Raw genomic sequence first — 26,475 nt, forward strand, 5'->3', positions numbered from 1 at the left:
AAAGAAGTTAAGAGGTATAGGCATCTCACTGTTATGCTGGGCTGTGGATAAGAGGTGTTTATTTGAGCAGATCTGATCAAGAATGTGTGTTTGCTAATCCACCTTTAAAACTAAGTAGCATCTCCTATAAACAGGGGTCTTAATACTGATAGAAATGGATCTGAGGTCTTGTCTGCAGGAGGAAGTTTTGTCTACAATGTAATTAAAGAGAAAACATCTCAAGAACAGGCTGGATATATTGTGTATATATGGTGTAAAATGCTTTATACTGGTACATCCTGTTCCACTTCGAAGCTAAATAGTTATTTAAGTGTAAAGTATCTTTCTATTGAAACAAGTGCATCTAAGTTTAGGATGCTATTATTCTAACTGCTGTTATTGAGTTACAAAAAAAATAGATCTTCAGATTTTCTTGGTAGGGATGTTTTTTTCTCTTCCATGGTCTTAATATGGTTATGTCAGAAGTATCTTTGTCAATAGTAATTGGTAACATAGTTAAAGGTAGTTTTGCAGTACTACTCAAAAATAGAGAAACAATGTCAGTTTCTTAAGATAGGTGCATTGGAGTATTTAAACATTATGATCATTGTTTAGCTGTAATTTGAGAATGAGCATTTTCTCAAATTGAGAAATCATTTGCTACCTGCTATGTCGCTTTGGAACTGCTGTGATGGTGTCTGTCAACAAGGCCTCTGTCTTTCAAGATGTCTTCCACTGAGATTGCAGTTTTTCCTATCTATTTAATAATGCATATATTTCTCAAATTCTTGATGCTGCTTTCTTTTCAGTTAGGTTATGCCAGTGTAATATTTTCCTAAGCAAAAGGCAAACTGGAATTTATTCTAATTTATATAAATACTTGTACCTAACAGGGAATTTAAAAACAAAAAATCAGGGAAATCGTTCAGTTATAAAGAAATAAATATATTACACTTTTGGGGATATTCTTTCCATTTCATCAACCTTTTACTCTTATGCCTTGCATGGCTGAAAGATGTTTTTCTGTCTTCAGTTGGCTTATTTCTTCCCTAGTGGCCTTATCGATGTTGAGGTAGGGGAATTGTTATTTTCCATGATTAGCATATCTAGTTCATGTTAAAACATAAAAGAAGTATGAATGCCTTTCTTGCAATCACCTGGCATTGCTGCTTCACTCTCAGTTTCTCATCTTTTACAGCCCTGACCAATTATTCCCTGTGTCTTAAATTATTTGATTTCTTCTTGAGTGTTACTTCGGTTTTTTGCATTTTTTGTTTTACTTTCAGAACATTTGTCCTATATTTTTAGCATGATTTTTAAATCCTGTTTGTTTTCTCATAAAGAGACATCTGTCAGACATCACAGAGATATTCATAAATACCTTTACTGTTCTGCCATCCAAGTTGTTAACAAATTCATCAGAGCAAGCACGTTATGTACCTCGTGCAGACTCACCTTGGTTTCTTCATCTTGAGGTGGACATGAAATATTAATTAGTCCTTTCGGTACTGATAATTCTTGATTGAGTTTGATGGTGATTTTCTACTCATCAGCATTCAGTCACTCAGGAATTCCTGATTCCCTTTGTAGAGGCAGCTTCTTGGCAGACTTGCTTTGCTGCCTAATAAATGTAGTGTATAGGGCAGTGTCAAGTGTCTTAAGAGTTAGCCTATGCTTCTTCCAATACTGCTGGCAGGAAAAACAGTTTTACTTTCTACCTCCTAAACGAAACTCAGCGTGTCTTAAACATTTTCAAATTGTGATGCAAAAGTGTGATTACATGGTACACATTTATATCTTCCAGTGCATCAGAGCAAGTGGATAATTAGAAGATGTCTATGTTATACAGAAAAAAGCAAAGGCATCTCTGTAGCCTCTGATATACTGGCATGAAATAACTTTCTCAGTAACATGCTGTATCCCCATGTCACATTATTTTGTTAGTCTCAAAAACTTTTCTTCATTGTTCTCAATGCACCTGTTTAAACAGAGCTGCAGGGAACATTTGTCTTGGAAAAACAATGCAATGATTTTTTTTTATTATTATTGTTTTCTAATTAACTGTTTCTTTACCTGCTTAAAGTTGAATGCAGATTCCGTCTGTATTTCCTACTGCCTTTGTTGTTAGAATCATTGTATGCAGTTATTTCATTTGTGAGAGATAAAAGCCGTTTTTACAGGACTTTTCCAGTGATACAAAAGAAAATGTTCTTAACTTGTGGCTCATTAGCATGGACATAAACAGGTTGCAGAGATAGCCAGAGAAACAAAAAGCAGTACTTAAAGGCTGACTGTTATAAAACCATTGGTAGGTGCAGCTAGTGAACTGTTTAAAAAAAACCAAATAAATAAAATAGGCAGCATGGATTTGTTCACAGCTCTTATCATTTGGGTGAACACCACTGAGAAATTTCTTACATGAGCGCTCTTCAATGGAGTAGAACTACTTCAAAGTTTGAAATACTTTTAGTGGGAAGCTTCTATTACAACTATTTTTGCCTGAATCTTGGAGATGCAAGGATGGCCTGGAAAGTAGAAAAATGGCTTTATAGCCCTTTTGACTACGTTATGATATAAATAGACAGTAAAAAGAGTTGGTTTACACAACTTTTTTATTTCCATTTGAAACATGCTTCTGAGGACCAGAAAGTAGAAGGGTATCAGAATACAGTTATCTCAAAAGCCCTCCAATTAACATAATACTATTAAAGTGATATTAATTTAAGCAGATACAGAAATCAAGTAGTAGTTGGGAAGGTTTTAAAAATAAAATATTGATTGCTATCAGGTTTCAGTTATATCTACATCAGTCATACAAATTTTATTTTTCAACTTTCAAAAAAATAACTATCTACTCCAATTATTCCTGTCAGTAAAAAAAGGGGCAAGAAATTCAGAATCTTAGACATCTTAACACAACAGAACAAAACTGTCCCTTTATTTAAGAGACAGTAGTATTTGGTTATATGGGAGTTCTACTCTGTAAATAAAATACTCTTTAAATGAGACAGTGTCTATCCTGCAGAATATGTGTATCCTATTGTGGTCAATGCTTTTTGGTTTTTTACAGGGCATTGCTCAGATAAACCTGACAGATGCAGAGAGTTCTGGTGAGATGCAGCTTCACTGGTACCCTGTTCAGATCTTCACTGGTTCAGAGCCCCAGAGAGCAAAGACCAAAAGCCAGTGTGAAGACAGCATTCCTGAGTCTTCTGGAAATGTAACTACAGTTAAAACAGTATGGCTCTAAAAAAGTGATTTGTTTACTTTATTTGACTAGCAGGGTGATTGTGATCTTACCTTGGGTGGAGGTTTTTGAGTTATTACAGGAAGTGATAACTCTTGGGGCAAGAGCTAGATTTTAAAAGACTAATTGAAAAATAGATCATGTCCTATGGGGGACATGTGCTTGAAGTAGTACCCTGTATATGTTTGTATGCATATTTCTAGTCCAGCTAAAACACATTAAAAGGTTTCTGCTGCTGCACATGAAGAGGTTGTCAAAATAGGTTGTGCAATTTCCATCCTTGGTGATGTTTTCTGCCCTTGACTGGGCTCTGGACAGCCTGACTTGGCTATGATGCCTGGCTTGCTTTGGGCAGCACATCAGACTAGGTGACCTCCAGAGGTCTCTTTTGGCCTAACGTGCTGGATGATGCTCCACAGTCAAGTAAAGTCTGCCCAGTTTCTGTGACAAGTTGAACACCATATACTTCGGGTTGTTAAGATTGAAGATTCAGATTTTTTTGGTTACTGTTTCGTTTTTTGTTTTGTTTTTTAAGGAACATATGATGGCTTTGTTTTTATTTTTTCTCTGAATAATACACATTAAGTACATTGGTTTGTTCTAACAGTTTTAATTAATTTACCTTTCAGGATGCAGTGACAGCCCTGTTAGCTAGGACGACTGCCCAGCTGGAAGCAGTCGAGAGAGAGCTGGCAGAAGAGAGAGTGAAACTGGAGTACACAGAAGAGGAAATCTTGGAGATGGAAAGAAAGGAAGATCAGGCAGAAGCCGTATCAGAAAGGTGAAAATGGTTTAAATACCCCACCAAACAGATAATAACTGACTTCTGCAAAGATATTTACACTATGGGTATAGTCTGAAATAAAGCAAGAAAAACAGTCATTCTTTATTCTGAGATTTGCTCTCTGTTAGTGCTACATGTATAAAATTCTGTTATGTCATTATCTGCGAACAGGAGGAAACCTTATTTGAATAGCTGGTTGAATTTAGGGAATTTGGGGTGTGGGAAAGCATTATATCAGACAGAAACTTTGCTAGGGAGGCAACTGTAATTGGAGTTTGTGACAGCCTTGTATTAAGAAAAAGTAAATAAAATTTAATGGTGACAGGGGACATTAAGGTTAAGGTTGTGGTTTAATTGCTAATGATACTCCTGGTTTGTTACATGAGTTGCATAGTTCTTTTTGTTATTGCTTTCTTAGTATTGTTATAAAGACCAGAACACATGCTTTAAGAAAACTAGGGAAGGTGAATTTTTTTTCATTGAAATGTATTTGCTTATTTGCATTTGCAGAAATGCAAATGTGCTATGTTCTCCTGTTGAAAATACTGTATTTTTATTGGAGAAATGATACTCTAAAATTATAAACTGGCTTAGATAATGTAGTAAGCAAATGTAATGCATAATTGCATGGGGTTTTTTAACACCTGTGAAATTCCTGTGTTGTTCTGACTTTAGGAGTTGGCAAGCAGAATCTGTTGACAGTGGATGCAGTAATTGCACCCAGACTAGTCCTCCTTACCCAGAGCCGTTTTGCGGGGATCCATTAGCTGGACACATGTTTGCAACTCAAGCAGGCCAGTACAGTTCTGGGAAAATGCAGCCTCCACCACTAAAGGTAATGAGAGAAGACACTGCAGCACTACATCTGCCACCCTGCCTGGCACAATGAGCTACTGCTGTGCCTGGAGTTTGAGTCTGAATTGGCCGGGAGGGAAAAGAATCAGCAATGACACTGGCAGCCCTGTATGAGCACTGACTTCATGACAGCTGTATGGCTATTGAGTTGGTAGAATTTCACTCTTTAGGGCTGGGGTTTTTGGTTTTCTTACTACTTTCTTCTGAACAGTATTTGGTGCTTATATCAAAAAGCAAGCTATTTTTACTGTGGTCTTTATCTAATCTATAAATAGCCATTTGTATAAATTTCTGCATTTACCTGAAATTGTAACAGAAAAGATCATGATCAAATTCCAGTGCTCTTATTTCTGTAAGAATTTTGAAAGGAATTGTGAAGAAAGAAATTTTAGGACTTGCTGTTACTATTTCAGTGTTACAATAACATGGAATAATTGTGCTGAAACTGATGTATTTAAAATCTTTTGTAGTCAAGATATGAGACACTGAAAAGAATTCTTCACAAGCTGAAATCAACAGACTTCATTGAAGTAGAAGAATATAAACTGTTTATGTTGCCTTTAGGGAAGATCACACCTCTTTTTGAGGAGTGAGTTTTCTAAAAGTTCGGGAGCTTTGCTAGAGTAGCCTGTGTTTTCTGTCTTTTTGAATATTTTAGTGTTCTTGTATAATTGTTTGAACAGTCTTTCAGTTCCTTTTTCCTTCCTTGTCTCCCTTTAAGTTCCTCTTGTAACCACCTTAAGGTGGTTACTTGCTTCACTGTGCTTGTTGAAAGGTGACTCAGTTTTTTTCTGTTGAGGCTGGGGATCAGGTGGTAGTTTGGGTAATATCCAACTGCCAATCCTGAATGCAGTCCTTGTGCTCTGCAGCTGTGATACAACTGCATCTCATAATTGTTACTGCTCCAGCAAAGGCTTCTGAAAGGTTATCTCACAATTTTGAATGACCCAATTTTAAAATTTTTACAAAAGTTAAGTGATACATCCTCTCAGGGCTCATGAAAATTTGAATCTAGCTACCAGGGCAAGTTGTTTACTTTTGATATTGTTGAAATGTCTGATTGTCTTTGCTAGGAGAGAAGAAAATAAGGAAGAAATAAAAAAAAGTTCCTTTGTTGAAATTTTAGGTGGATAAGGAAACTAACACTGAGGATCTGTTTCCTGAAGAAGTTGCTATTCTTCCAAAAGAGAGAACCAGCCGCAGGCCACGGGGTTCTGCTTTTGTTCGCAGTAGCACAATTGTTCGTTCCCAGACCTTTTCGCCTGGAGCACGAAGTCAATATGTTTGCAGAGTGAGTAAAGGCTGAAGAGGAGGAGGGGGAAGGGGCCTCCACACACAAGGATATTATACATTTTTGATAATTTTATTTTAAGATTTCATTGAATTTATAAGAAACGTTTATTACTATTATATATATTACTAATGATTAATTGTTAATGGAACTTAAACAATGCAGTGGGGAAGGATTTCCCTGACTCTTTTTACGAGTTTTTCCCTGGATGGATTTCATTTGAAATTTAAGGATCTATGATAAATTAGATATTAAGCACTTATCCCTAGCAACCTTAGATGTTAGGTGAGGGTGGTTGATTTTCCAGTGCTATCTAATGAGGTGTATAAGCAGTAAGCTTAGAAGCCATGTTGAATTTTCACATACATCACAGTTTGAGAAAGGACACTTTTTCATGCTTAATCTTAGGGTTATTGCAGAAATATTCATACAACTGATTGCTGTCATGAATATCAGTCATAAGATGCAAGATGCCTGTTACTATGGGACATAGGATTCTTGGGTGCACTGGTGCAAGTAATTGAGGACCAGCACAGCAGTTTTCAAGGTCACATTTATTGTTTGCTGCATTCAGTGGCAGAAGATTTATCAGCAGTTGAGTTATGGTATTGCAGATCAATACATGGGTGTTGGTTTTGCAATATTGGTGAAATATTATCATAACTTCGATTGTACTTTTTCATAAGCTTCTGAGAGCTTGAGTTTGAAAATTCAGGAAATGATTTTTAGATTCTGTGCTTACTTAACCTGTACTTACTTAAAACACGTTACGGGGGAAAAGTAGGAGATTGTATTGTTTGTACCCATGACAGTAAATGTGTTAGGATTAACTGTAATTGCTTTTGAGTCCTCATTCCTTTTTTTTAGGTTAGATTGTTTTGGATACTTAGTAGAATGGTTGGTGAAACTTACTGTAAAACATTGATGGTTTGTAAGTTTTCTTGAATTATTGTAACTACCATATGAGCACTGTTATGTATAAATGTTTATAAATAACTGAAAAAAAAATAGGTTGCTTAAAACAAGATAGTTTCAGTGTATTTTTAAAAAAGAAATCTCAAAGGCAAAAAAACCCAACTCACATTTCTTAATGAAGATGATCTTGTAAGCAGTCTTTCTTTTTAATGTCTTTTCTAATCAGCTGTATCGCAGTGACAGTGACAGTTCAACCCTGCCAAGAAAGTCCCCTTTCATCCGGAACACCTTGGAGAGGCGCACTCTGCGGTATAAGCAGGTATGCCCAGGAGAATGGTCTTTAACTTCCATTAAGTGGCTAGGACATTGGTACTTTTATACTTCAGAGCTTTAGATGTCTACAGGCACATTCTGATCCTTTTAGGAAAAGTACAAAACTTCTGCAATGTAATTGGGGCAGGGTGCATGTTTTGGGTTTGTTTTGGACTTTCTAAGCTAAAAGGTAGACATAAGGAAGTTAAATAAAGTTGTGAACAATTTTAAAGGAGGGAAAAAAAGTGTGACAGATGAAAGTTAGTTTAATGGAGACTGAATTTATATTGATTTTGATGTAAAGTTTAATAAATCTTCCAAATCAAGTTTATGATGCAGGGTGCAGATTTAGAGACGTGTATGACTGTGACATCTCCCCTCCCATACAGCCTACAAATAATAGTATTTGAGACCCAAGTATTCAGGAATGAGAAGATTAAGCTCTCCTTTTGCTCCCATGCCACTTCTCATGTGTCAAACAAGTGGGCAGAGAAGGGCAGATGAGGCATTAATGTTGTGTATAGAAATGACATAAAATGTAGTCTGGTTAGCAGAAGGTAATGCCTTGCTGTTGTAGGCAGGTGGACAGCCATGCCTCCCATTTTTATTCAGAATGTATATAAAACACATTTAATGTATTTAAATTTATAATTAAAACCAATATTGCATGAAGCCCTTTAAGAGGGGTCTTGCTCAGTACAGTATTTTTCTGATGTCATAATGTCACTGCTTTTTTTCTTATTGCATCTCTTTTATTATCATCATAACATGAAATTTTAGTCCATAAACTTCATTAGGTAGATATTTGTAAGTTGAAAGGAAACTCTAAAAGGAAGGAGTAGAAAGTATTAATTGAAAAACTTGGCTAAGTAAAGGTTTTCTTGTACCATATGTGCATAATGTACCATACCATTATCTAGCCTTTTCTGGGGAATGTAAATAATCTCCAAACCTGCATGTGGAAAAGACTTTGTGTATGAAGTAACTACAGCAAACGTATGGTCTATAGAGCTAAAGACAGACCAGTAAACTATATTGAGAGTAATATATTGTGCATTTTATTTGAATCCTTGTAACTCAACAGTCCTGCAGATCGTCTTTGGCTGAACTTATGGCAAGGACATCCTTAGACCTGGAGCTGGATCTCCAGGCATCCAGAACTCGACAGAGACAGCTGAATGAGGAGATATGTGTTTTAAGAGAGTTGAGACAGCGTCTGGAAGATGCCCAGCTCAGAGGGCAGACAGATTTACCCCACTGGGTCGTTCGGGATGACAGATTCCGAAACCTGTTGAAGGAAGCGGAAAGGCAGGTATGGTCATATGACATAAGCACTCAGTTTGCTCAGAAACTTCTCATTTTAAAATGTCTTCATTTTGATGTCTAAAGAGCTGTTTGTACAGAATCTAAGCAGTGAATGTTTCTTTTATATTCTTGAAGTTAGCACAATAAAAATTATTACATTGATTATTACCGAACTGGGTATTAATTTGAGGACAATTTTTGGAGAATGGCACTGTTTGCCAGTGGCACTTTTTGTTTTGTTCTGGATTTTTGTTTATTTGTTGTTAAATTGTTTTTGTTTAGGTATTTATTGGAACTTTAGTAGTTTTCTTTCTTCTGGTATTTAAAAGAAATTTTGCTGATTTGACATTTATTCTTTTGCAAGTGTTTGGGATGTTCCTTAAGTATGTGATTTTTTTTTTTCCTGTTCTTGGAGAAAGAAGTTGTAGAAAAAGGTGGCAAAACTGGACAACAGACAAAATTGTCCTTGGATTATCAGAGACAAAAACTGAGCCTAAATTTATAGTAAGATCTGGTTTGACAGATCTATGTGCAGTAAATTCTGTTAATTTATGACATGTCTTTCTGAAGAGCATTAATAAATGAAACAACTCAGTCTTTTGCATTTATAGTTCCTAGATGATCAGCTCTTTCAGACAATGTATTAGTGTGGTTTCGCTGTGGTGAGGGGGAAAATATCCATTCTTTTACTGTGGATATTCTTCTGTTTTATTTATTCACCTGCCCATTTTAAGCATTACATTCTTATTTTCAGACCAGACAGACCAAATTTGAACATCACCAAGAGCAAGCAGCTGAAAAGATGCTAAAGAAAGCATCAAAAGAAATATACCAGTTGCGTGGGAAAAATCAGAAAGAACCTATTCAGGTGCAGACTTTTCGGTAAGTGGTAAGGTGTACTGAAACAGTATAGCAACAGTTCATTAGTCAGGTTAAAGCTTTCTGAAACATTTAGCTTAAATTTTATGTGTCTTTTGATTTTAATCAGGAGTAATTAACCAGTAACTTTAGGCTATATCTGGATTTGGACATGAGTTCTCTTTGAATGCTTTGTTCTGCAAAGAGCCAAAGGTAAGGTAAAATTGCAGTGTTACAATTCTAGTATACATGACCTAAAAAAAAAAAGCTTCAAATGCAAACATAGCTTAGATGATTCTTCCAACTTAGCCTAGTTGCTATGAAGTCCAAATGATGTGTCAGTTCTTCAGCCTGTGGGCTTAAATACTTGTTTTAGTGTAATACATATAAATTGCCAGTAACACACTCTCCCTAAAAATTACTCAGTAATGCTGGAATTTTCTTTCAAGAAGCCTTTTCTTTGGACTCTGTTTCCAGAGTTGCCATCTTTTATTCTCCTTCTTTTTTGTAAACATTATTTGCAAAACGTACAAGGGTGAACTTGGCATTGCAGAACTTGTTCTGTGAAGTCTTTTTACAATTAACTATGACTGAAGTTCAGCGAGTTGCATAAAGCTTCCACCTACGTTTTCAAAAATAGTAATTGTCTTCAATGGAATGTTGCCAGAGGTATATAGTGAGGTTTAGTAGTTTTTGGAAGTTTGTTGTACTCAAATACTGACCAGTTCAGTACAGAAATAACAAATTCTAACCATTAACCTGTGTAAGGAAACCATGTTCTTGTGGGGAGGAGGGGGAATGTAGGCATAATTTTATTTACTTCCTTTTTCTCTTGTTTTGGTCGCAGAGAGAAGATAGCTTTTTTTACAAGACCAAGGATTAACATACCTCCTCTGCCAGCTGATGATGTATGACATGTTGCATTGTAAACATGAAGTATTTATCGCTTTTATTTTAATGAAGTTCTTAGATTAGACAAGTTTCTTTAAAAAAAAAATGTGCAAAAGCTAATATACACGTTTTGTAAAAAATCAAAAAAAGTTAAAAAAGTAAACATAAACAAAAACATATATATAAATATATATACATATATATTTTATAATAGCGACTGCAACAAGGCTTGGTTTTTCCTTGTTGTGAAACTGACATCTCTGAAGACAACTTATTTTATAAAAGATCGACTATCCTGTTAAGAGCGTGTACAGTTTTTATGCTGTTTTATTTGACTTAAAAGGCTGGAAGACAGAAACAAAGTGAGTTCAGGCAAATTCACTGTAGTGTAATTTATTTATAGTGCCTTTTTTCCTTGAAGGAAAATACCTACTTTAAGATGTATTTTAAGACTGAAATTTTGTTCCTCAGTATTTGTCATACAGTAGAATGGAACCATTGAGCTGGTTTTGTTTCTGATACCTGAAATGAAAATACTATGTTCTAAAATTGTCACTTTTTTCAGCTTTATTATCTGTAGCTTATTATGTACATTGTAATCTTTAGCACTGTCTGTGTTATAGCAAAATATTATCACCTGCAATGTGTTTAACACTAATTAGAAGTGAGGTTAAGCATTGCAGAATTCATTTGCATGTTCTTACTGTGCACTAATAGATTGTTTTCATTTCTGTTGTGTCTAAAGTATCTTTATATTCTTAACTAGATCCTCAGTTTAAACGGGGGAAGGAAAAGGGTGACAGGTCTTTGTTTTGCTGTTTAATGAAAAGGGAATTAAAGGAGCAGTGTGAGTTAGCTGTGTGGAAAGCCTGCTAATGGACTGTTACAGTAATTTCTACAGTTCTACAGATTCTCATCTGCTTCAGGAAAGCACATGTGTTCTGATTTCAGAAAGCAGCTGCTTTAAGTAAGGGTGCTTAAACACATGTTCATCCTAAAGGATGTGTTTTGTAGTTACTGCAAGCAAGTTCTGTTAACAGTGACACTTTCCAGGAGGAAGGTGTATAATTCTGGAAGGTACAGCTCACTTGATTGCTAGTTGGACCAGCTAAAATCTGGTAAGAAATAATTTTATTTGTAACCATCCATTTTAATGAAAGACTGTCACCCTAAATTCCCGAGAATGCCAGTTTTGTGTCCTTGCGTCCTGCAAATATGTAAAAATACTTCCTTACTAAGCTATTATAATAGAGTTTCTCATATTTTTCTACTTATACATTACCTGCAAAGAGAGGTGCCCAACACAAGACTGACTTTGCAAATTACTGGAATATCCCCGAAGGAAGATCATGTTGTCTCTTAATTAAAGATCAGATTGGTTCCAGATTTTTCTATGTCAGGAAATCAAAACAAGGGCCAAAAACCAAACAGACGTATCACAATATTTTCAAATACTCTATAAGTGAGTTTTCTTTGGGATTTTCAAGAACTTGACTCTGTTACCATGTCAAAGGTCAGGAAAACCTGGAAGAGAAATTTAATTACTTTTTCTTATCCACACTGAGGCAAAAAAAACGGGGAAAAAAGATTGTAAGCATAAATGTTAATTAACACAGACATTTAAGGTAGTTTTTCCTGTGTCCTAATATGGCCTATAGTCATTACAGGCATCAAGTGTTGCAATCATATAGCAATATATATGAAATTGAAGTGTATTTAGCATTTTTTGTGCTATTCATCCTGAAGCCTGTTTTGCCGGGTGTATATTGGGTTCCTTGGGCACAACTAGACTTACTCAAAAATGATGCAGATAAAAACCAAACTGTGTGAGAAATTTGTAGTGTTTTGCTAAAAGTCTAGTGCCAGCAAGCTTTTCAGTGCTCATTACTTTAAAAGACCAGTTAGTCAGAATTTCCAGGGGAGGATGTCACACAGTAGAGTTTATCCAAAGTTACCATGCAGTGACACCATTTGCTGTGTATTAAGAACAGAAACACCATGTTCCTGTGAGGCTGGTCAGGTACTGGAAGGGGTTGCCCAGAGAGGTGGAGCACTCTGTCCATAATGTGGATGAGGACTTCACTGGATATAGCCCAGAGCATGCTGATCACATAAGGCTTGCTTTGAGTAGGGATTGGGGCAGGGACCTTTTTTCCACCCTAAATTGTTCTGTGACCAAGGAGCAATGTCCAGCGGTCTCTCTGTCAGAGGGTTTTTAAATTGTGACCGCTGTGAGATGTCGTTGATGTATCTTGTGGGTCTGTGATTCTGACTGCTATAATGAATTCTGTCTTGATGTGGTAATGAGTTATCATATTCAGTATTCATCTCTCTTGTTTTTGTCACAGTTCTGTATGATTGTGTCATTTTTGTATTATTTGAAAGTATTTCTTCTTTAAAATAAAATAATTTGCCATAAACAGAAAAAGAGTTTTCTCATATGTCAAAGATATTTCTTGAGTCTTTTATATTTGCCACATTACTGATGATTTAATAAAAAAATTCGTATTTTTGAATAACACTGTTATTTAGATTAATGTAATGAATTTTCAGATAAAGGTAGGAGAGAAAATCTGGGAAACTGAAGATCTAGAGAGGTTATACTCGAGTCCTGAAAGAGGTATAGAGTGTAAGGAATGGCAGATATGTTCTTCCAAGTGCTTATCACTCATGATAAGTTGACAGTGGTATCAGAAGGTCGTAGTTGAAAATTCCCGGCATTCTTGGGTAGCTCCAGTTAAAACATGTTGAACTGCCTTTTTCTCCTAACAAGCATTTGCACTGTCTAAATTAGTGTTGAAAGCAAGTTGACATTATTAGTTCTGTATTGTCCTACTTATGACTAATTCCAAGGTGGAAACCACTCAAAAGAACACTGGTTGACGTTTTTAGGCTGGCGTTTACTGCTGCTTTCACAAAGGAGACAAAATCTGCATAATTACAGAAGAGCCATTTCTCAGTTTCCCTCTGCAACCCTAAGCTGCAGGAGAGCAGGCAAAATCATAGCAAAGACATGTGACTCCTGTCTCTCCAGTATTTGCAAGGCATCAAGGGTATGACAGAGTTTAGGTTATTTTTAAACAGTCTGCTAGAAATAGGCATTTGGAACGGCAACCATCCCTGTCTTGCTGCCCTCAGGAGCAACAACAGAAGCTATAATGGGTATGTTGGGCTGGGTTTTCTCTTGTAAGACTGAAGTCTTATTTGTATTTCTTGCTGCAGTTCTTTTAAGCACTTTGCAGGACTTAAAGGTAAGTGCAGTATAAAAAGAATTTTGTTTTTAATGAGTTAGATAAACTATGTCTTTTGCTTTCAGTGGATGTTCAAACTGAAGTTTGAATTTTTAGGGAAGAGGGTCCATCACATCTTGTTTTGACCCCAACCACTGTTATGACTATAGTGTTGTAAGTCTTTGGAATAAAGAAGCATTTACAGAGACTTGAGAAACTGCAAGCTAACAAAAGGAAGAGCAGCTTTGTCCAAAACATCATGTGAAGAATATATTTTTTTCTCTGAGATCACTCAATTGACTGAGTAGCATTGGAAGAAAATACCAAGGAGTAAAGTTGATTTGGTTTTGGAATCTGTAAATGCCAGTTAAATCATTTGCTTGCACTTGGAAAATGTCCATATTCTTGGTTTTCAGGGCTTCTTAGGAGCTGGTTCTGGTTTCTTTAAATTTCTGAAAATCTCTTACGTTTGAGCATACATATCTGTTGTAATTTCAATAGAGAATCAAAAACAGAAACTAAGGTATTCTGTCCCTTTAGTTTGTCTACAGTTTGACCATCCAACTAAAAATGTACTTTTGGTAGGAGATTTAATGAGATCACATGGTAATGGACAAGATAAAATCAGGAAATTAATTTAGGAAAGTCTGTTGAGGAAAAAAATGTAGGATTGAGAAGCTAACACTCATTTGTTTAGTGCAGAAAATTACTATTCTGTGTCTAGGGTACAGTGTTTGTGTTCAAGAGTGTGTCTTTGGCATAGAAGTTCCCAGGTGTAGGTATTTCACCAAGTAAATGCTACTTCCTGTTTTCCATGTTTTCCTCTCATAAACTGATTGAAGGAAATTGCCGTTGTATTATCAAGAAAATAAATCAAGTGCTCAGTGTTTAGCTTCCTTCATGAATTCAATTGGCCTATTAATACTGATTTTAATGGGTACAAAGAATAGACACTGGCAGGAAACTGGCACTTGTGTCATTTTCCCACATTTCACTGACATGGTTGTGAAGGCCTGGAGCTGTTACTGATCTATGAGTGGTAGAGGATTATGATCTGCAGTGCTGTGTGTGAAGGCCATAATCAAACCTCTTCTGTAAAGGCGTGATTCTTGCTCCAGAAAGGTGTGGGAACATCAGGTGAAGCAAGCTAAATGTTCAAATTTCTCAATAAAATCCAGTGTGTGGCTTCTGCATGGAGAGTCCCTATCAGAAATACATGGCTCATCTGTAAATTACTGCTCAAGCACACTGGGACAAAAAGGTCTTCCAGAACTGAATTCCTTTGACTTTGAAGTGAGTGGAAGTCACTTCTATGCATTCAATCACCTGTGGGTATTTTCATGAGTGCTTGTGCAAGACCTCTCTCTACTCAGCTGGTGGATCTGCTTGGAAATACAATCCCCCTGCCTGGTTACCTATAGGGGTAAAACCAGTCTGCACAATATTCAAGTACAGAAAGGTGAGTGTCCTGAAATACAGCACACTGCATACATACTGACACGTGCAGGATCTTCAGAAAGAACAGTTACAACCTCTGCCTTGCAGAGTACAGCCCTAGTGGCTTGTTCAAAATCTGTGCAGTCAGAACTTCAGCAATTCTTACCTTCTTGTAGAAATGAAATACTTTTTGAGTAGGATAAAATTCTTAAACACTCCCCTTGCCCCTCAAAAAAAACCCAAACCAACAAAACCCCAAACCAACACCAAAACAAAACAACCCAACAAAACAAAGAATCCCAAACAAACAACCAACCCCCCCCAAGATCACAGTTGAGATGCTGTACACAGTTAACAAAAATGTAAAAGTCTGGCTAATTGCCTTTTTAAAAAAGTATTTTTGGGAGTTCTAGCTTTTCAGTATTTGGGAAAGCTTAAGCAGATGTTTTGGAAAAGTAGGCTGGCATATAGGAGAGGATCTTTCTAGCAGTGACAGTTGCATTGAAGAAAAGAAGTGGGGTGGATGGATAGATGGATGGCAGGATTAAGAAGTGAAGGTAACAAGGATGAAACCTTTGAGGGAGGCTTGCAGAGCATGAATATGACACAGAAGATGGGGGGAAGTCAATTTGGATAAGGTTGAAATGCAGTGCCAGAAAAGCGCAAGGGATGGTGAAATTGCAGTTTGTCTCATTTCCAAGCTGCTGTGATTACATATTTTACAGAGCAGCAGCCTGGTCTGCAGAGTCACCAGGAATACTTGCTGGCATGCTCCCAGCATACTTCCTATGCTTTTACCTCGTGAGAAATGTCAGTGTTGTTGCTGCTGCAAAAAGAATGCGCAGAACGATTGATTAGCTCAGGTTGGGGAGGGAAGAAAGCAGCGTGGGCTCCAGTGGTGACGGGACAGGCAGGGCAGGGTAAAGAGGCTTGGCGTTTAATCCCGCAGGATTGCAGCTGGTGCGTCTCCCCCGATCACATATCCTATAGACGGAGGATGCAGTCACATGATTGTTACTGCTTCCTCCCCATGACATCACTGCTGGTGCAGCCATACCACCCAAGGAAGGATGCTATTAAAATCATTGGGATTGGGCTAAATGATGTTGCATTGCAGGTAAGCAACATAATTCTTCGGAAAAAAAAAAAAATAAATCATTTGCCAGTTGTTCTTGCGCTGCAGTCGTGGAGCTGCAGCTCCGCCGGGCAGAGTTTCTGCTGGAAAATAAAGCGGCACATTTTCTCTGCTAGCAGAGGGTTTGCAGGTGCAGCGGCTGCCCGCTGGCTCTGCGCTCATCTCCCGGCTGACATCTCGGGTAGAAATGCTGCCAGATGGAGCTTTATAGCTAAAGAAGGCCCTTTGTTCCCTGTACTTTCCAATGGCTCCTTCGAGTGTCTGCGGAATTCTGTATTTATGTGAGCAGCCATCATCATTCAGTCGTACAAAGAGAGCAGCAATAGTGTTTTGCTTGCATCCCCTGCTTTTTTTCCCCCCCGGATGCTTAAAGGAAGTTGTTGTTGTGTCTAAGCTTATAAAGGAATGAGGATTAACTTGCTTGAGGGGTTAAGAGGTGTATTCGGGGAAAGAAGCTTTTCCTTTATTAATTTTTGCTCATGTGGTTTCAAATCACCTAGTCTGACAGGTTTCCTGCATAATTTGCTGTAGTAAAAGGTCGGTTTTTCCTTGTCCTGTATAAACATGGAAAATCCTTTTCCAAAAGAAACGTGGGAGATGACAAGTGGATTTTTGCTCCCTTGCAAAATGCTAATCACTAAAAGGCTGAAAAATCCATGGCAAACCGTGCTTTTGGACTTAATATTTGTGGAAGCAAAGTCCAGAGTCTGTTTTCCTGGTGTGGATGTTTAATTATGTGCTCTGTACAAATACATGCGTATGTATCTGCAAAGGAAAAAATGGTGACTTTCCTGTGGGGTTTTTTCTGTATAGCTTTTTAAATATATTTTAGGGTTTTAAAATTCTTAAATTTTTTAAAAACTTTATTCCAATGTAAATGTTACGGCATGAGAAGCTAAATTAATATTGAGCTTATACTTGTCAGAAAATAAAATTACATATTTTTTAACAATTGTGATAAATAATTCTGTGCCTTTGCCAGAGAACAGAGGATGACTCAGCTGCAGCTTCATCAGGCAGAGAGTCAGGTGATGTTTTACTCTTGGTGTACGGGAAGTTTTTTTTTTTTTTCTTTTTATTCCAAATCCTGTTCTTTGTTCAAATGATTTTTTCCCCCACTACTGGGAAAATGTGAAACTTTGGCACGCCTAGAATCTCTCTGTCCTCACCCATGCATTAAGGGGGGGGGATATTTTGGATCTCCTGTGCTGGAGCAGATTGTACATCCTAGTGAGGGGTGAATTCTGGTTTCCAATGATCAGGTATGCAAGTATGTCAGGATCAGAAAATAAGGTGTGTGTGTGGGGGGGGAAAGTAGATAATGAATTACTGAAGTACAAAAAGACAGTAATTGTTCCAAACTGAAAAGAAAAATAATTTTCAATTTTATTTTTCTCCAACAGAACCTCTCCTGTTTTTTCAAGACTGAGCCTCTAAAGTGATAGAAATACAAACCTGTTGCTGCATGAGGTCGTGGGCAGGGGGAGGAGATTGCATCCTGTTGGTGCCAATGCTGGGTTTCTTCTTGATTCCCTCTGGAGTCAGGGCTGGCTGAGCTCTCTCCAGCGCTGGCTGTGAGCCGAGCTGTGCTCTTGCCCACCACACTCACTGAGACTTGGCTCTTTGCCCATGCAAGGAGCAGGGCAGGGCTGCCACACTTGGGTTCTACAAGTGTGAGAGGTTCCCCCACTACTCTGGATCGTATGGAAGTGCCCTAGAGAAATATGTGCCGGGCAGGGGTCCTCCTGCTCTCTCAGTTTGAGTCAGACATCTTCTGTGCAAGAAGACAGGGCACCAGCCTTACCTGTATGCTGGGGGCCCTCGGAGATGGAGGAGTTAAGTGCCTGAAGAGTTATTTAGTATAAAAAGGGGACCCGGGGGCATCCCTGGCTGGAGGATGCTCTCCCTGGCAGCACTGGGATGCCCTGCCAGGGCTCCAGCACATGGCTGAGTGTGCTCAGCCCCTGTGCCCATGAGGGCCTCTCTAACAAAAGTTGTACCTTTTCGAAGGTACTGACTGGCAGCTTTTAAACAGGGACCATAGGAGAAGATGGAGAGTGTTGACCCTGGGTTAGAGAACTTCCTGAACCAAACAGGCTCCTGTGGAGCACTCCTGGGGCTGGGAACTGCTTCATCATGGAGTTGTTGTTTGCTGACCTGGAAGGCAAAGTGAGCAGAATTGTGACTGTAGCCAGGTGCAATAGCAGGGAAAAAGGGGTTGCTCCCAACCCCCAGTCCTCCACAGTTCAGAGCCATCTTGCTTGTGTTGGAGGTTGGTGGTGTGTTGTGTTCAGGCTTGAACAGCTCCTAGCTCAGCATGGTGCTCAACCCTCAAAAGTGGCATGGCACCCAGAGGTACCAGGCCTTTTCCTGGTTGCTTTTGCCATCATGCTTCAGCTTCCAGGGTACCCAAGGCGGAGCGGTGGTGTGTATGTGTGTGTGTGTGTGTGTTAATTTTTCCTCTTAGAGGTTGTAGATAAAGTGTATTAATCAATTTTTTGTGTGTGCATATGTACACACACACACCATGTGTCTGGTTTTTTTTCAGCTTTATTAATCTCTAGCCTGTCAGAACTAAAAATTTACACACAATTATTAATGTCAAAAAGAGATTCTGGCAGGGTTACACTAGGCTGCTCTTCTTACAGCGCTTTTAACATTTTGCTCTTAAGCATCACCCCAAGGAAAGGGTTTCCCCATCTTGCAGAAGCTTCATCTCAGAGGGATGAAATAATTTGTCTGTAGCTGTGCAGCCCATCAGCATCAAATGCAGCAGTGAAAGCCAGTGCCCTGTGAACAGGAAAACATTACCCTCCTGTTTGAAAAGGACTCAACCTTGGCTCAAATCACGAGAAGTGACATGGTAGAACAGGTGAATGGCTTTTCCAATGAGGGTTTATCAGCTTTATTTCAAGCTGAAGGCTTAAAAAGTTTCTCAGTGAGAGGTACATTGAATGCCACTGAACATCCCATTTCAGGAAAGAGCTGTTCAGGGGTAACTGTGTACCAGGGCACTTCCCTTCTGACAGTGCAACTCTGCTCTCTCTGAACACAGTCACTTTTTCTTTTTGCAATTCCAAACGTGGTTTTCCCCCTTAATCTTAAAATTTTCTGAATGAAGAGGCAAAGAGCAGCACTGGAACATGAAATCTGGTGCTGCAAAGCTCATCTATGTCTGGCATGAGAAGGAAAAGCCTGTAGCCCCCCTGACTGTTCAGATGTGGCTTAGAGCTCCATGGCAGTAAAAACCGTGGCTTCAGAAGGGAAAATCCCCCTCTGTTTTGGTGAAGAAAAGGACTTGAGGGAAACCAAGAATAGAAACTGTACGTTCTCCTACACCCTTAGGGCTGGTTTCCAGGGTGTCCTGTCTCCTGAAATGTAGTTTCTTACCCAGAAGTTGAAGGCATCCAGAGTTTAACCTAATTGAATCTTGTTTCTTTCAAGAAGTAAGGGAGTGTGGAGTTGATACAGTTCACGAGGCTCATCTGCCCAAACTTCTCTGCTGTTAGTAGAGGAGCATCTTTTAATAGAGATGTTTCAGCTCAGTTTCAAAACTGCAGATGAATGTTCCAGAGGCAGTGATGCTTCCCTCCTGCTTTTTCCACATCTTCAACATCTGTACTAACAAGTAAATTTATTGGAGGGACCTTTAAGACTCACTGGAAACAGAGATGTGGGTTTAATTTTTTTTTTTTTTTTTTTTTTTTTTTTTAATACAGAGCCATTTATGGCAAAAATTCAATTTGGAGCTTGCAGGGAAAGAGCTGAGATTTTTTTTTTTCCCCCTTGCCTTTCTGACATAACTGAGCAGCTGAACTAATTTTACTCAGACTTTACAAGAAAACTTGAAGAGGGAGTAGGCACATGATATTTCATACCAAAAGAAATTTTCTAAAGGAAGAGTCATCGTGGGAAGGAGCAGGGGGTGGGATGTTGGTGTGTGGCTTACCCTTCAGAGGAAGAGAATGCCTCTCATTCTCTGGCTGTGAGGGAAGGGTGGGAAGAAGCCCTGTTGGCTGGGTATCAGCTCCTGTCCATGTCTCCCCATGCCTCCCTCTGCCTGTGCTCCTGGGCAGCTCTGCTCTCTGTGCTCACCCCATGAGCATGTGTGGTGCCTGAGGAGGGGCAGCTGAAGGCTGTGGTTTGCTCAGAGGAGTGCCTCAGTTTTCTGCCATTTATCCTGAAATTTCCCTCCTGCTTTTCCCTTCTCTCCAAGGCTCTCTCCCCTGTGATCTGATGCCCTGTGTTTTTTGAGCTCTGCTGTGGCTTCATAATTTTTTCCATAGAGGTTATTCAGGGTAAAGCTGCACATGAAAGATGTGACTGTATTTAACTTGACCACACTATCATAGCTGGAAACTCTGTAGTATGTGGTGGTGGGGCCATACAATAAAATGCTGCAATATTTTACAGTACTGTTTCTGATACTGCAGCCTGCCTGTGCTAGTGTGGTGAGAGACTGAAGGTTTGCTGGGCTATTTACTTGTGTTTGGAGGCTCTGCAATTAGTCCTTGAATTGTAGGAAAGGCATTTGCCAATTTTGTCTTTCCTCTGTATTTTCTCAATTTATAGGGAAATATTTTTCCAATATTATGTCTTTTAAAAAGGGCTGTCAGTGGGTTCAGGATTTTCTGCTTTTTCCAGGAGTCTGAACTTGATTACTCTGATTACAAGCCATTTTAACACCTTTTTATAAACTTCATCACTAAGACAGAAGGTCAATAACTTGTTTGGCTCACTCAGCCTGAAGCTTCTAAATTGAATAATCTTAAATTGCCTGTAAATATTTTTTAACCTATGGAAAGTCACCCATTTAACTTGCTGGATATTCAGCCTGCTTGCTTTTGCTGAAGATTTCTTCCTTGTAAAATCACCACCCAACAGCATCTTACTTCTTGTTGAGACGAAGGTTTAGTAATTGTTTACCTGTCTTCTATGTCCCACAGTGCCATTTCTAAATCATCTTCTGCATGGCAGGTGGTGGAAGGGGAATTGCATCCACACCACCTTGGCCCTCCTTGGTCTCTTCTAAGCTAAGCAGACCTCAGTCTCCAACCCCTTCCCAAGAGACACATACCCCTAATCATCTCCCAGTACTTTTCATTTATGTCTTCCATGGTGACCCTGTTAATAATCTTGTTTGCTGCCTCCTTAGCTTGTCAGGGCCATTTTCTCTGGCCAGGTGATGCTCAAGACCTGTGGTGTAACCATGCTTGGCTCTAGGAACTTTCTCCCTCAGCCTTACCCTCTTGGGACTCTCTGAACACTGACCCTTCCAACCCGAACCATTCCATGATTCTGCCGTTCAGCTCACTCTGCTGGCAGCACTGGCGTGTTTGCCTGGATTCAGGCCCTGTGAGGAGAGTGCTCTGTGTCTATCTCTGTGACTGGGTCTAAATTCCTTGGGAATGGGGATGGATGGATGCTGGCAGAGCACACAGCTCTCAGGAGGAGATGCCTTTGCCTGACAGATTGCCTTGAGCAGACAAAGGCCGTGAGGCTGGGGCACCACGCTTGTCCTTGGACATCAGTACAAGTATTTGGGGGCACAGAGTGGCAAACCATCTGCCAGTGCAAAGGGGTCTTGTGAGGATTGCCAATAAAATTGCCTTGTTCATTACTGACTGCTACAGAAAATAAATCAGGGGATTTTCACAGCCCCCAAGCTCCTTCATTTTTGCAATAGCTGCTGTCATGTCATGCCACACAAGCACAGCTCATCTGACCAACAGTTCAGGTCAGTGGTGGGCTCAGCTCTGATGGAGTCATCATTCAAAAGCTTTGTGCCTGGAATAGGATCTCCTCTGTTTTATCAGTCAGTGTGTTGGTACTAGAGCACAGAAAAGCCCTAAGACACACTGTGTTCTTCTTTAGTGTGTTGGCTAATGCAAGACGTTTGTAAGAGATGGAGCAGGTGATGCTTTGGACACCTTGAAAAAGGCACTCCAAATGTGAGTTGAGAAACTTGCAACTGGCATCTTCTGCTTTCTTCTCCCAGCCTCTTGCCAGGTTCTCTTATTCCTTATGCCACAGCAGAAGAGAGGTATTCTTTGCTGCCTGCATCCTGTCATGTGTCACATAGCAACCCCCCACTTCAAGGAAAACAGCAAAGCATGTAGGTGAACGTTTGTCTGCTAGAAACATTTGAAGTGTTGAAGTAATTCAGTAACTGTGATCTGTTGAAAGTAACTTGAAACTTGTTGGAATTGCATTAAAAATCATACTGCCTGCCTCAGTGCAATGTATCCAATTAAAACAGAAAACAGGATGAGGAGAACATAGCATGGAACTAACATGTCTAGGAGCAACAGGCCAGGGCCAACACTTTTCCTTTGATGCTCGTTCAACTAGTTGTTTTCCATCAGTATACTTTTCAGCCTCTTTGAACCATGGGATGTTTTGGTCTGTGCTTGCCATGTCAAATACATTTCATCTCTGATCAGTCAGTCAGCATACTACCTAGAACGTCAGTTCACTGATAGAGCTCTTCTAGCTGTGACTTTACATGTGCTGTAACAGTGTTCTAAAGCTGAGTTTGTCAGCATTTTCACTTTAAATGTGATTTATTGCTCTTCCATAAAACTTAGCTCCCAGCTGATCAAAATTGTGATTAAACAAGAGTTTACTCATGGAGAGACCTGCAGAAAAAAATGTGACTCTAAATATGATAATACTACTACCTTTTGCTTCTTTAGAAAATAACAAAAAGTGAGTAAATGTGATGAGATCTTGTGTCTGTGTAGTACCAGCTGTGCATGTTGGTGTGTTCTGGTCCATCAGCTGCTCCCTGTGTTTACACTCTGGCTTCTCTAGTTTGTTTGCATGAACCTTTTCTTTGCTTTCCTTATGTGTTTAAAAATTGTCTGGTTTCCTGCAGTCATAAACCTTCACAGGCTGATATTTGGACCCTTACTTCCAGCTTGCTGTCATGCAGCTCCTCTGATATTTGTAGGGTAACTACCTCCAGAATACTGTGCACCAAACCTGGCTAGCTGGGAGATCAGGGACTGACCATCCAATTGATCTGGCCTCAGATTTCTGGAAAATGTCTAGGGTTATGTGGCAGCCAGGAGAGCCTCTATCAGGAGGCACAGTTGTCAGTCTAGCACTGTGGCCTCCCATCATTTGTGACTCAGTCCCTGCCAGGACTTTGCTACATCTACAGGATCACAGTAGTCTGGCATGGGTCTAAATCCAGGGAAGTCTGCTAACCAGAACCCTGTGAGTTTCATAGATATGCGGTTCAGTCAGGTTTGTTTGTTCTCTAGTTCATTTTCTAGAAAGAAGCTGTTCGCAATTACTAAAGCAGAATGTTGACAAACACATTCAGTTGTAGATACATTCAGCTAGTTGTAAAAATGAGTGTTCACTGTTAAGGCTCTCTACTGTACTGTAGGGAATAAAATGGCTGATGGAATTCAAAGTGAATAAAGGCAAAGCAAAGCAGAAAACATCCCTAAGAGATTACAGAATAGTGGGCTCCAAACTGGCCACTGTCTCTCCAGGAGTCACAGCAGGCTGTTTAGTGTTGGATGTCTGCCCTAGGAACAGCTGATGGAGTGCCAGAAATTATTAGGAAAAGAATACGGGGACTCAGCAGGAAACAGCCCTTGCACAAATTATGTTGCATCTGCATCTGCAAAAGTAGTGGAAAAGACAGCGAGGAAGTCTAAGACATGGAACAACAAATGGACAAAATACAAATGTTAGACAATTCCTCAGAAAGACTCAACACCTTTCAGTTTATGCAATAAGCTCTATCATAGCATCCAAATCTCTTGGACACTCAGGTCTGAGGAGCTGCATTTGTAACTAATTCTGCATGTCATGGTATTGCAATGTTTGCTTTTGAACTGGTAGTGTTGTACTCATTAGACAGATGGAGATGTCTATCTCTGACATCTCTTTGTGATCAATACAGAAATTATCACTTCTGTGAAGTAATCTTTCTCATTCTAATGTAAATAGTTCATTTCCTGTCATCAGCTGTGAAAAGTCTATGTTTTAGTGTCCTGAGTATAGTGCAGATTTCTCATGCTAGATGAGACAACCAGTAACATGGCTGCTCATGCTTTTGCCATCACTGGGGTATAATGCTGCAGTACACCTGGCTATAATTCATGCTTGGACGAGGTTAATTTGCCCTTAATTTATGTATTTTTAAGTATCTGTAACTGCCTGATTAGTGTAAGACTCCAGTTCTCCTGGCGGAATTGAAAGCACCTCTACAAGCTTCATTTGGAGGGCAAATTAGCTCGTCCTGAAATTAACCTTGTAGATTATTACAGATGCCAAAGTAAAGTGTGAGAAATAAATGCAAAATAAAGAGAAAAAAAAGGGATACTTATAGTGCTTGGTGATCGGATATAAGATGGGAACTCTGTAGTACTCAGTTCTAAAGTGCTGTAGCTAGGTTTTATTTACTAAAATTGTTTTTTGCATATTGCATAGTCTGATATCACATCTCTGCTTTCTAAAGTGTAGTACCTGGAGTGAACTTTAAGGCTGGCAATCATCCAGCTCACTGCAATTTCCAGGTACTGGAACACTACCTTGAGTTCAAAGTTTGTTTGTTTTCTTAATCTTCCATGGCCCTGTGGTCTCTAGCACATTTTTTCTCTCCTTGGACATGTTGTGTAGCACGTATTTTTGGGATAGATTCAGACTGAGATTGTAATTATCGTACATACTTGTGGTCTGGCCTGGTATTATCCATCACAATACTGTCATGTGCTGGGCATTGACAACATACTTAAAAAGCTATTTTTTACGTGATATAGCTAGTATGTTGGGTAATTTTCTTGTGGTATGAAGGAAAACTTGCCAATGCTTTCAGTTTCCAGAAGAGTTTCCAGAAGTTTTTTTTATTTAGCAGAGGGTGCTGCCTTGTGCAGGCAGACAGTCTGAGCTGCATGTTCTTTACAGGTCCTTCTTTGCTCTATGGGAAGAATAGGGTGAAGGAAATAATCTGCAACGTATCACAGTGTTAACAAAGTAATGGCATGGTCTAATCCTTTCACCTCATTCCAGCTTCCCTTTCCAGTCCTCTTAGGGACACTGAGCTCAGCGTCCCCTTGCAGCTTCAGCTCCTGTTGTCAGCCCCATCATCGCACCTTCAGCTTCTCATTTCACTCAGCAAACGAGAGGATCGCTGTTCTCAGCTGTCACTCTTCTAAACTTCTGCTTTTTAAATCACCCAGTGTTGTGGCAGCTTATTTGTGCTCTGCAGCGGCACAGGACACCTGCTCTGCATTGAGTTTCCTTCCCCAGGCTGGGATTCACTTGCACGATTCTCTTTCAGACAAACACACCATGGTGCTTGGAGATTACTTGATTTCCGCGTTTGAAAAGGGCTTCTCTTAATGGTATAATGGTGACCTGCTGGTCGCCTGTAAGATAATGCTTTTCTCAGCTGCTTGTGCTCAGCACATTGTCTGTGTCACCCAAAAACCCTGTGCAGTGGAGAGCAGAGACAGACAAAGCTGAGTATTCACACATTGCCAAAGTCACCACTGAGGCAAAAAATTAAATGGAGATGTTTCAAGTAAAACAGTTGAAAATGGGGAGAGGGGAAGAAAAAAGATGCTAAGTAAAGAGGGCTGAGCAGAGTATCAGGGTTTATGGACAGTCTACTGAAAGCTTATCTACTACATTTTTGCCTGTTTCAATTTCAGAGTTGGGAAATTTCCTCAGTTTCAAAGATCCAATTTTTTGGGAAATTCCTGTTTCTATACGTGGTGGAACAAAGTGGATGGTCATCATTGGTGCTGTGCTGGCCTCATCAGTGACCAGCAAAAGTTACCTTGTGTCAGTCAAGGAGCTACAGGCTCTGCAGGATGTGTTCTATACAGCCCCAGAAGTCTCTGTATGTCCCCATTCTTACATGTTTTCATGTTTTTCCCTTGTAACTCCATGATAACAGTTTTTTTTAGACATACTGTTTCAGATTACAAGCACTAGATATTCTCTGGAAAACCCCATTTCCCAGGCATCTCTTTTAAGATGGAAGGGATTAACCATCTTTAGAACAACTCTCTGATGTAGAAGTGATGTAGAAATGCACAGTTGTCTCCTGCAGTCCCAGCCCAGCTTTTGGAGCCCTCCTGGACCCGGCTGCCACTTTCTCATGTGCAGATTTAACCAGTAGCTGAGCCTGTATCCCAGAGGCACACACACAATAGCACTCCAATTACCATGAGTGGTGAGATTTGTTTCTGCTCATGTTATTCACGTTTG

General features: G+C 39.4%; 2 protein-coding genes across 5 annotated transcripts in view; both read left to right on the forward strand.

The window, feature by feature from the left end:
- The window catches only part of WWC3 (WWC family member 3), a 98,522-nt gene extending 85,663 nt beyond the window's left edge, over nucleotides 1-12,859 (forward strand). For 2 of the 3 annotated variants that reach the window (XM_066313856.1, XM_066313855.1), the window contains exons 16-23: nucleotides 3,050-3,217; nucleotides 3,856-4,007; nucleotides 4,686-4,845; nucleotides 5,992-6,156; nucleotides 7,298-7,390; nucleotides 8,468-8,695; nucleotides 9,443-9,570; nucleotides 10,394-12,859. In XM_066313856.1, coding sequence (XP_066169953.1) covers nucleotides 3,050-3,217; nucleotides 3,856-4,007; nucleotides 4,686-4,845; nucleotides 5,992-6,156; nucleotides 7,298-7,390; nucleotides 8,468-8,695; nucleotides 9,443-9,570; nucleotides 10,394-10,460 — 1,161 coding nt within the window. In that variant the 3' untranslated portion in view covers nucleotides 10,461-12,859. The remainder of the gene's footprint in view (nucleotides 1-3,049; nucleotides 3,218-3,855; nucleotides 4,008-4,685; nucleotides 4,846-5,991; nucleotides 6,157-7,297; nucleotides 7,391-8,467; nucleotides 8,696-9,442; nucleotides 9,571-10,393) is intronic. The other variant, XM_066313854.1, reaches the window with a different exon arrangement.
- Nucleotides 12,860-13,556: 697 nt separating this feature from the next.
- Nucleotides 13,557-26,475, forward strand: part of CLCN4 (chloride voltage-gated channel 4) — a 44,224-nt gene continuing 31,305 nt past the window's right edge. The window contains exon 1 of one of the 2 annotated variants that reach the window (XM_066313857.1): nucleotides 13,557-13,599. In XM_066313857.1, the coding sequence (XP_066169954.1) occupies nucleotides 13,596-13,599 (4 nt within the window). In that variant the 5' untranslated portion in view covers nucleotides 13,557-13,595. Of the gene's footprint in view, nucleotides 13,600-16,119; nucleotides 16,222-26,475 lie in introns of those variants that run through there. The other variant, XM_066313858.1, reaches the window with a different exon arrangement.

Source organism: Sylvia atricapilla, chromosome 2 (assembly GCF_009819655.1).
Source record: "Sylvia atricapilla isolate bSylAtr1 chromosome 2, bSylAtr1.pri, whole genome shotgun sequence".
In the NCBI taxonomy this organism is placed as follows: Eukaryota; Metazoa; Chordata; class Aves; order Passeriformes; family Sylviidae; genus Sylvia; species Sylvia atricapilla.